This window comes from Lutra lutra, chromosome 6 (genome assembly GCF_902655055.1).
Source record: "Lutra lutra chromosome 6, mLutLut1.2, whole genome shotgun sequence".
In the NCBI taxonomy this organism is placed as follows: Eukaryota; Metazoa; Chordata; class Mammalia; order Carnivora; family Mustelidae; genus Lutra; species Lutra lutra.
In genome coordinates this window covers 95,569,812-95,581,118 of record NC_062283.1, presented here as the reverse complement: position 1 = coordinate 95,581,118, position 11,307 = coordinate 95,569,812, and the positions used below count along the sequence as shown (strand labels likewise).

The 11,307-nt window shown below is 41.3% G+C and overlaps 1 protein-coding gene across 1 annotated transcript; it reads left to right on the top strand.

Moving 5' to 3' along the window:
* Positions 1-7,837: 7,837 nt before the first annotated feature.
* Positions 7,838-9,259, top strand: LOC125103106 (zona pellucida sperm-binding protein 1-like; the record flags this gene model as incomplete). Its single annotated transcript, XM_047734902.1, has 1 exon — positions 7,838-9,259. A coding segment is annotated over one exon (1,422 nt), but the record flags the coding sequence as incomplete, so codon positions are not given.
* Positions 9,260-11,307: the final 2,048 nt, after the last annotated feature.

Sequence of the window (11,307 nt, the reverse complement as noted above, 5' to 3'; positions counted from 1 at the left end):
CCCTCCAACACATGTTGTTTCCTGTATTGCTAATTTTGTCCATTCTAAGTGGTGAAAGGTGGTATCTCAATGTGGTTTTAATTTGAATCTCCCTGATGGCTAGTGATGATGAACATTTTTTCATGTGTCTGATAGCCATTTGTATGTCTTCATTGGAGAATTGTCTGTTCATATCTTCTGCCCATTTTTTGATATGATTGTCTGTTTTGTGTGTGTTGAGTTTGAGGAGTTCTTTATAGATCCTGGATATCAACCTTTTGTCTGTACTGTCATTTGCAAATATCTTCTCCTATTCCGTGGGTTGCCTCTTTGTTTTGTTGACTGTTTCCTTTGCTGTGCAGAAGCTTTTGATTTTGATGAAGTCCCAAAAGTTTATTTTCGCTTTTGTTTCCTTTGCCTTTGGAGACATATCTTGAAAGAAGTTGCTGTGGCTGATATCGAAGAGGTTAGTGCCTATATTCTCCTCTAGGATTCTGATGGATTCCTGTCTCACGTTGAGGTATTTTATCCATTTTGAGCTTATCTTTGTGTACGGTGTAAGAGAATGGTCGAGTTTCATTCTTCTACATATAGGTGTCCAGTTTTCCCAGCACCATTTATTGAAGAGACTGTCTTTTTTCCACTGTATATTTTTTCCTGTTTTGTCAAAGATTATTTGACCATAGAGTTGAGGGTCCATATCTGGGCTCTCTACTCTGTTCCACTGGTCTATGTGTCTGTTTTTATGCCAATACCATGCTGTCTTGGTGATCACAGCTTTGTAGTAAAGCTTGAAATCAGGTAACGTGATGCCTCCAGTTTTATTTTTGTTTTTCAACATTTGCTTAGTGATTCGGGGTCTCTTCTGATTCCCTACAAATTTTTGGATTATTTGCTCCAGCTCTTTGAAAAATACCAGTGGAATTTTGATTGGAATGGCATTAAAAGTATAAATTGCTCTAGGCATTATAGACATTTTAACAATGTTTATTCTTCCGATCCAAGAGCATGGAATGGTCTTCCATCTTTTTGTGTCCTCTTCAATTTCTTTCATGAGTGTTCTGTAGTTCCTCGAGTACAGTTCCTTTACCTCTTTGGTTAGGTTTATTCCCAGGTATCTTATGGTTCTTGGTGCTATAGTAAATGGAATCGATTCTCTAATTTCCCTTTCTGTATTTTCATTGTTAGTGTATAAGAAAGCCACTGATTTCTGTACATTGACTTTGTATCCTGCCACGTTACTGAATTGCTGTATGAGTTCTAGTAGTTTGGGGGTGGAGTCTTTTGGGTTTTCCATGTAAAGAATCATGTCATCTGTGAAGAGAGAGTTTGACTTCTTCATTGTCAATTTGGATACCTTTTATTTCTCTTTGTTGTCTGATTGCTGTTGCTAGGACTTCTAATACTATGTTGAACAAGAGTAGTGAGAGTGGGCATCCTTGTCGTGTTCCTGATCTCAACGGGAAGGCTGCAAGCTTTTGCCCATTGAGGATGATATTTGCTGTGGGTCTTTCATAGATAGATTTTATGCAGTTCAGGAATGTTCCCTCTATCCCTATACTTTGAAGCATTTTAATCAGGAACGGATGCTGGATTTTGTCAAATGCTTTTTCTGCATCAATTGAGAGGACCATGTGGTTCTTCTCTCTTCTCATATTAATTTGTTCTATCACATTGATTGATTGGCGAATGTTGAACCATACTTGTAGCACAGGAATGAATCCCACCTGGTCATGGTGGATAATCTTTTTAATGTGCTGCTGGATCCTGTTTGCTAGGATCTTGTTGAGAATCTTAGCATCCATATTCATCAGTGATATTGGTCTGAAATTCTCCTTTTTGGTAGGGTCTTTGCCTGGTTTGGGGATCAGGGTAATGCTGGCTTCATAGAAAGAGTCTGGAAGTTTTCCTTCTGCTTCAATTTTTTGAAACAGCTTCAGGAGAATAGGTGTTATTTCTTCTTTGAAAGTTTGGTGGAATTCCCCAGGGAATCCACCAGGTCCTGGGCTCTTGTTTTTTTGGGAGGTTTTTGATCACTGCTTCAATCTCTTTACTAGATATTGGTCTATTCAGGTTGTCAATTTCTTCCTGGTTCAATTTTGGGAGTTTATAGTTTTCCAGGAATGCATCCATTTCATCTAGGTTGCTTAGCTTATTGGCATATAACTGTTGATAATAACTTCTGATGATTGTTTCTACTTCCTTGGTGTTAGTTGTGATCTCTCCCTTTTCATTCATAATTTTATAAATTTGGGCTTTCTCTCTTTTCTTTTGGATTAGTGTGGCCAATGGTTTATCGATCTTATTGATTCTTTCAAAAAACCAGCTTCTAGTTTCATTGATATGTTCTACTGTATCTCTGGTTTCTACCTCATTGATCTCAGCTCTAATCTTGATTATTTCCCTTCTTATGTGTGGAGTTGGTTTGATTTATTGTTGATTCTCCATTTCTTTAAGGTGTAGAGACAGCTGGTGTGTTCTGGATTTTTTCAATTTTTTTGAGGGAGGCTTGGATGGCTATGTATTTCCCCCTTAGGACCGCCTTTGCTGTATCCCATAGGTTTTGGACCGAAGTGTCTTCATTCTCATTGGTTTCCATGAATTGTTTCAGTTCTTCTTTGATCTCCTGGTTGATCCAAGCATTCTTAAGCAAGGTGGTCCTTAGCTTCCAGGTGTTTGAGTTCCTTCTGAACTTTTCCTTGTGATTGAGCTCCAGTTTCAAAGCACTGTGATCTGAGAATATGCAGGGAATAATCTCAGTCTTTTGGTATCGGTTGAGTCCTGATTTGTGACCCAGTATGTAGTCTATTCTTGAGAAGGTTCCATGTGCACTTGAGAAGAATGAGTATTCTGTTGTTTTAGGGTGGAATGTTCTGTATATATCTATGAGGTCCATCTGGTCCAATGTGTCATTCAATGCTCTTGTTTCTTTCTTTTTTTTTTTAAACATATTTTTTTTTTATTTGACAGAGAGAGAGAGAGAGATCACAAGTAGACAGAGAGGCAGGCAGAGAGAGGAGGAAGCAGGCTCACTGCTGAGCAGAGAGCCCGATGCGGGGCTCGATCCCAGAACCCTGAGATCATGACCTGAGCCGAAGGCAGAGGCCTAACCCACTGAGCCACCCAGGTGCCCCCAGTGCTCTTGTTTCTTTATTGATTTTCTGCTTCAATGATCTGTCTATTTCTGAGAGAGGTGTGTTAAGATCTCGTACTATTAATGTATTCATATCAATATGACTCTTTATCTTGATTAACAGTTTTCTTATGTAATTGGCTGCTCCCATATTGGGGGCATAGATATTTACAATTGTTAGATCATCTTGGTGGGTAGTCCCTTTAAGAATGATGTAGTGTGGGGCGCCTGGGTGGCTCAGCGGGTTGAGCCGCTGCCTTCGGCTCGGGTCATGATCTCAGGGTCCTGGGATCGAGCCCCGCATCGGGCTCTCTGCTCAGTGGGGAGCCTGCTTCTTCCTCTCTCTCTGCCTGCCTCTCTGCCTACTTGTGATCTCTCTCTGTCAAATGAATAAATAAAATCTTTAAAAAAAAAAAAGAATGATATAGTGTCCTTCTATATCTCTAACTACAGTCTTTATTTAAAATCTAATTTATCTGATATGAGAATCGCTACCCTGGCCTTCTTTTGAGGCCCATTGGCATGAAAGATGCTTCTCCAACCCTTCACTTTCAGTCTGGGTGTATCTTTAGGTTCAAAATGGGTCTCTTGTAGACAACATATGGATGGGTCCTGTTGTTTTATCCAGTCTGCAACCCTGTGCCATTTGATGGGCGCATTTAAGCCATTCACATTGAGAGATTATTGATAGATACGTTTTTATTGACATCGTGTTACCTTTGAAGTCTTTCTTTCTGTAGATTGTCTCTATATTTCTGTTCAATTCTATTCTTGGGATTTTTCCTCTTTTATAGAACTGGGGTAGAGTTTTTTATTCACTGGCTGCCCACTGTTTTTTCCTGGGAATACAAAAAAAAAAAAATTATAGGGTTCAGAGGAAAAGAAGAAATGGAGGGAGTGGGAAGTTCATGTGGTTATTAAAATTTCAGGATTAAGATTCACCAGAAGACTCAACATGTGCTTAACTTACTTCCAAAATTTTCAAGGCAAACCCAGAACCACATGGACACCCCTGGGTGGTTCTGGGTGCTTCTTCAGACTTGAGGGTGTTTATGTGGAGATAAATTGTGACTCATGCCTGGTGAGGGAGCTGGAATATGTAGTCAACATCTAGCAGCACATCTGAGGGGTGCATGCAGAGCTGAGGCAGGGGATAAACCAAGAGGTCAAAAGCAGATTGCCAGCCTGGGTTACATAGAAGAGAATAATTTAGAATATGAATGTGCACAAAGTTGGATCCACAGTAGTTGGTCTGTGTGTTGGTCTGTTTATTTGCATATGGGGACAGGCTTTGTATATAAACATACATGTGATTATATATGTTAGAACATGTTAAAAAATAATTTGAAAAGACAATTAGGTGATAAAAAGAAACTTTATTTAACATTTCAGGAAGTGGACAATCTCCATTCCCATGGGTCCAGATAACTGCAAAATGGAGTGGGAGGCAAGAAGCCTTTATGGGCTAAAGAACAAAGAAGAGAAAAATAGAAAATGAATAAGTAACAGGAAGTGAGTATGGAGCCAGAGTTGGTTTGGCATTTGGGGACTGGCTGAATAGTATACTCTGTTTCTGGCCAAGCAGAACAGATATCTTCAGGGACACCAGAGTTACCTGAGTTTCTGTTTGCTAATGTGGCATCTGAGGCAGGAGCATCTCTATTTTGGGCCTAGAAAGTTATTTGGACATTCCTTCCTGAAGGCTTTCCTAACTCCCCAGGCAATTCTTTGCTCCTCAGCAGTGTTTCCATTGCACTTCGTCTAAACCACCTGAAAATCATTTTCTTTTCTTTACTTTTCTTTCTTTTTTTGTATGTTATTTATTGTGGGAGGGCAGCACAGATGTGGGGAGGGGCAGACAGAGAGGGAGAAGCAGACTCCCCCTGAGGAGCCCAACTCAGGACTTAATCTGAGGATCCTGAGATCATGATCCAACATTTAACCAATTGAGCCACTCAGGCACCCCCATATGAAAACCATTTTCTTATTGTTTGTCTCTCTCTTTCTCAGTGAGGAAAAACTTGTGATTTTCATCTTTGTACCCACAGTCTTAGTCTTTGTATATGGTAAATGCAAGAACCATATGTCATACAATATCAACTGCCAACAGAGGTTCATGGTCTGGGAACACAGTTGAAGGGTCCATTTTTTTCTTGCATTCAAAATTATAACTCACATAGTTGGGGGCATTTAGGACCTCTTACAGGATTAGAAAGTCATTGTTCCTAAATCTGAGGCTGTGGAGAGGAATGAGAAGTCCAGCTGCCGTGTATGCCTTATCTGTGACCCCTGAGCCACACCCCCATGCTCTTTGTGCTTTATAAGGAATCAAGAATTACAAATTCTAGTACTGTCACTAGGTAATGAAACCTAGGTAATGACATTTGATCAGTCATGAAACTTTAATCTCTGAGGTTTTCCCCAGCTCCAAACTTATTTGCTGAGGCAATTTGTGTTTCTGCTACAACAGAATATCTGGATTCAGGCCCGTTTCCCACTGAGGAGATGTATAAAGACTGAATAAAACTTTTAAGAAATAGCTGTTTGGAAAAAAAAAAAATGACACAGTAATGAAGGCAGTCAGGATATGAGGGTGTAAGGTCCTGGAAAGAAAGAAGTCACACTGAGTTACCTGTTATTCTCCACCATTTTCCCTTTCTAGGTATACGGCTGGTTCATGATTAGTGCAGCAATCAGACTGAGCAGAAACTGGCGGTTTGGGCACTATTAAGCTTTTGGAAGTCATAAGTTAAGAGGTTACAAGGGCATTTATGACTTGAGATGTCATGATCCTCAAAAAAAGATAACCTCAACATCTGTATCACATTTCCCTCAAGGTATTTGCCTAATTTTGAGCTACAAAGGGCAAGAATGTATATTAGGCAATATAACTGAATAATAATAAAAAATATGACAACATCACTTATATGATGCAACTAAAGCTACACTTAGAAGAAAAATTGTACACTTAAATGCATATATTAGAAAAGAGGAAAATCTGAAAATTATGTAAATGTCTACCTTAAGCAATTACAAAAAGAATGGCAAATTAAATATGAACAGAGTAGAAGAAAATGATACATATAAAAATAGAATTAACTGAAAGAAAAACAAGTATATAATGGAAAAAAATTAACCAAATCCAGAGTTGGTCCTTGAAAAGAACAATATGTGAAAGGTAAAACAATAAAATATCTAGAAAATTGTCTAGAAAAAAGCCAGAAGAATATCTTCTTTATTTTGAGATAAGCCAAGTTTTCTTAGAGCATGATAAGCACTAATTCTAAAGAAGGTATTGATAAATTTAATGTTACTGAAATCAAGTTCATCTGTTCATCAAAAAACATAATTTGAAAGAGTCCAAGATGGCGGAGGAATAGGAGACCTCAGTTTTGTCTGGTCCCAGGAATTCAGCTAGCTAGCTATCAAATCATTCTGAACACCTGTGAACTCAACCAGAGATCTGAAAAGAATAGCTGCAACTCAACAAATAGAAAAGTGACCACTTTTGCAAGAATGACAAGAAAAAAATTGGCCTCCAAAAAGAGAACAAGAGGCTGTACCGATCTAATCAGTATGGATATAAGTAAGACGTCAGAACTAGAGTTCAGGAAATGATTATAAAGATACTAGCTGGTATTGAAAAAAGCGTAGAAGACACTAGAGAATCCCTTTTGGGAGAAACAAAAGAACCAAAATCTAATCAAGTCAAAATAAAAAAGGTTATTCATGGATGCAATTTTAAAAAATGGAGCCACTAACAACGAGATAAATGATGCAGAAGAGAGAATTAGTGATATAGAAGACAAAATGATGGAGAATAAAGAAGCTGAGAAAAAAGAGTGGTAAACAACTGTTGGATCATGGAGGGAAAATTCGAGAGATAAGTGATACCATAAAGCAAAACAATATTAGAATAACTGGGATCCCTGAGGAAGAGGAAAGAGCAAGAGAGAAGATTGGGAGCAGAAGGTATACTGGAGAAAACTATAGTGGAGGATTTCCATAACCTGGGGACAGAAACAGGCATTCAAGTCCAGGAGGCACATCAAAGCCCCCTCAAAATCAGTAAAAATAGGTCAACACTCAGACATATAATAGTGAAACTTGCAAATCTCAGACACAAAAGAAAATCCTGAAAGAAGCTCAGGACAAGAAGTTTGTAACCTACAGAGGTAGAAACATAAGCTGGCAACCTATGCACAGAGATCTAACAGGCCAGAAAGGACTGGCATGATATATTCAGGGTGTTAAATGAGAAAAATATCCAGCTAGGATGTAATTCAAAATAGAAGGAGAAATAAAAAGCTTCCAGTTCAAACAGAAAGTAAAAGAATTTTTTGTGATCACTAAACCAGCCCTACTGAAATATTAAAAGGGATCCTTCAAGAAAAGATAGCCCGAGAGCAACAGAGACAATATAGAGAAATAGTGACTTTACAGAGAATACAATGGCACTAAATTCATATCTTTCAATATTTACTGTGAATGTAAATGGGCTAAATGTCCAAATCAAAAGACACAGGGTATCAGATTGGATAAAAAAAGCAAGACCCATTGTTATTCTGTCCATAAGAGACTCATTTTAAACCCAAAGACACCTCCAGACTTAAGTTGAAGGGGCAGAAAACAATTTATCATGATAATGGACATCAAAAGAAAGCTGGGGTGGCAATCCTTATATCAGACAAATTAGATTTTAATCAAAGACTGTAATAAGGCTTCTCCCGCCCCACCCCCCAGGCCTGGTCCCTCCGCCCCATCCCAGAGCACAGCTTTGTCCATGCGACCCCTGCCTTGCCATCCCTCGGACCTGGACCCACCTCCCATGCCACCCAGGTTCCACCCCAGGGGAGCACCCTGGGACCCTGGGGGGTTGATGAGCCACCATACTCAGGTGCACCTCTGACTCCAGAGCTGTGCCAGGTGCCCTCAGGGGCCATCCCCTGTGGAGTGGGAAGAAGTTCAAAGGAAGCCTGCCAGCAGGCTGGCTGCTGCTATGACAACAGCAGAGAGATTCCCTGTTACTATGGCAACACAGCAACTGTCCAGTGCTTCAGAAATGGCCACTTTGTCCTGGTGGTGTCCCAAGAAACCGCCTTGGCGCATGGGATCACGCTGGCCAACATCCACATGGCCTATGCCCCCACAGGCTGCTCCCCCACCCAGGAGACCGGGTCCTTCGTGGTCTTCCGCTTCCCCCTCTCCCACTGTGGGACCACAGTCCAGGTGGCTGGCAACCAGCTTGTCTATGAGAATCAGCTGGTGTCTGACATCGAGGCTTGGACGGGGCCACAGGGCTCCATCACTCGGGACAGCACCTTCCGGCTTCACATGCGCTGCATCTTCAACGCCAGTGATTTCCTGCCGCTCCAGGCATCCGTCTTCCCGCCACCCTCTCCAGCCCCTGTGACCCAGTCCGGGCCCCTGCATCTCCAGCTTCGGATCGCCAAGGATGAGACTTTCCGCTCCTTCTATGAGGAAGGGGACTACCCCCTCGTGAGGCTGCTGCGTGAGCCTCTACCGGTGGAGGTCCGGCTCCTGCACAGGACAGACCCCGGTCTGGTCCTGCTGCTGCACCAGTGCTGGGCCACTCCCGGGGCCAGCCCCTTCCAGCAGCCTCAGTGGCCCATCCTGTCCGACGGGTGTCCTTTTGATGGTGACAGCTACAGGACCCAACTGGTAGCCTTGGACGGGGCAGAGCTGTCCTTCCCATCCCACTACCGGCGCTTCACCGTTGCCACCTTCACCCTCCTGCACCCTGGCTCGCAGAGGGCCCTCAGGGGATGGGTTTACTTCTTCTGCAGCGCCTCTGCCTGCTCCCCTGCGGGGCTGGAGACGTGCCCCACTATGTGCAGCTCTGGGCCCTCGAGACAGCGACGGTCCTCTGCTGCCCACGGCACTGCTGCTGGGCCCCAGAACCTTGTGAGCTCTCCAGGGCCCGTGGGCTTTGAGGATTCTTACAGGCAGGAGCCTGCACTGGGGCCCACAGGCTCCCCCAGGAACGTCAACCAGAGGCCTCTCCTCTGGGTGGTCCTTCTGCTGGCGGCTGTTGCCCTGGTCCTAGGGGTCGGTGTTTTCGTGCGCCTGCACCAAGCCAAGCGCAGAAGCTCCAGGAAGGCCACCGAGGGTGAAGGGGCTCAATAAACCGTTGTCAAGCACAAAAAAAAAAAAAAAAAAAAAAAAAAAAAAAAAAGACTGTAATAAGGGATGAGGAAGGACACTATATCATAATTAAAGGGTCTATCCAACTAGAAAATCTAACAATTATAAATATTTATGCCCCTGACATGGGAATAGCCAATTATATAAACCAATTAATAATAAAATTAAAGAAACACATCAATAATAATACAATAATAGTAGGGGACATTAACACCCCACTCACTGCCATGTACAGATCATCTAAGCAGAAGATCAACAAGGAAACAAGGGCTTTGAATGACACACTGGGCCAGATGAACTTCACAGATATATACAGAGTATTCCACCCTAAAGCAACAGAATACACATTCTTCTCAAGTGCACATGGAACATTCTCCAGAATAGATCACATACTAGGTCACAAATCAGGTCTCAACCAGTATCAAAAGACTGGTTACATTCCCTGCATATTTTTGGACTACAATGCTTTGAAACTGGAAGTCAACCACACGAGGAAATTTGGAAAGAACTCAAATACATAACAGCTAAAGAATATCCTATTAAAGAACAAATGGATCAACCAGAAAATTAAAGAAGAACTTGTTTTAAAAGTCGCAGAAACAAATGAAAATGAAAACACAACATTCCAAAACATTTTGGATGCAGCAAAGGTGGTCCTAAGAGGGAAATTTCTCAAGAAATAAGAAAGGTCTCAAATACATAAACTAACCTTACACCTAAAGAAGTTGGAGAAAGGACAGCAAATAAAGCCTAAACCTAGAAGGATAAAAGAATTAATAAGGATTAGAGCAGAAATCAATGGAAGAGAAACCAAAAGAGCAGCAGAACAAATCAATGAAATCAGAAGCTGTTGAAAGAATTAATAAGATTGATAAAACCTGGCCAGACTTATCCAAAAGGGAAAGGACCCAAAATTGAAAGAGGAGCGATCACAACCAACAGCAAAGAAATACAAACAATCTTAAGAACACATTGTGATCGGGACGCTTGGGTGGCTCAGTTGGTTAAGCATCTGTCTTCAGCTCAGGTCATGATCCTGGGGTCCTGGGATCAAGTCCCACATCAGACTCCCTGCTTGGCAGGGAGCCTGCTTCTCCCACTGCCTGCCACTCCCTTGCTTGTGCTCACTCACTCTCACTCTCCATCTGACAAATAAATAAAATATTTAAAAAGAACACATTATGATCAACTATATGCCAAATTAGGCAATCTGGAAGAAAGGGATGCATTCAGAAGTATTAACTACCAAAACTGAACTAGGAAGAAATAGAAAACCTGAACAGACCCATAACCAGCAAAGAAATTGAAGTATTAATAAAAAATTTCCCAACGAACAAGAGTCCAGAGCCGGATGGCTTCCCAGGGGAATTCTACCAAACTTTTAAAGAAGAATTAATACCTATTCTTCTGAAGCTGTTTTAAAAAATAGAAATGGAAGGAAAACTTCCAAACTCTTTCTATGAGGCCGACATTACCTCGATCCCATAACCAGACAAAGACCCCACCAAAAAGAATTACAGACCAATATCCCTGATGAACAGGGTTGCAAAATTTCTCACCAAAGTACTAGTCAATAGGATCCAATAGTACGTTAAAAGGATTATTCACCACAACCAAGGGGGATTTATTCCTGGGTTGCAAGGTGGTTCAACATCTGCAAATCAATCAATGTGATACACTATATAAATAAAAGAAAGTACAAGAACCATATGATCTTTTCAATAGATGCAGAAAAAGCATTTGACAAAATACAGCATCCTTTCTTGATTAAAACTCTTCACAGTGTAGGGACAGAGATACCTCAATATCATAAAAGCCATATTTGAAAAGCCCACATCAAAATCATTCTCAATGGGGAAAAACTGAGAGCTTTTCCTCTAAGGTCAGGAACATAGCAAGGATGACCACTATAACCACTGCTGTTCAATATAGTACTAGAAGTCCTAGCCTCAGCAATCAGACAACAAAAAGAAATAAAAGTCATCTGAACTGGCAAAGAAGTATTCAAACTCTCATTCTTTGCAGATGAC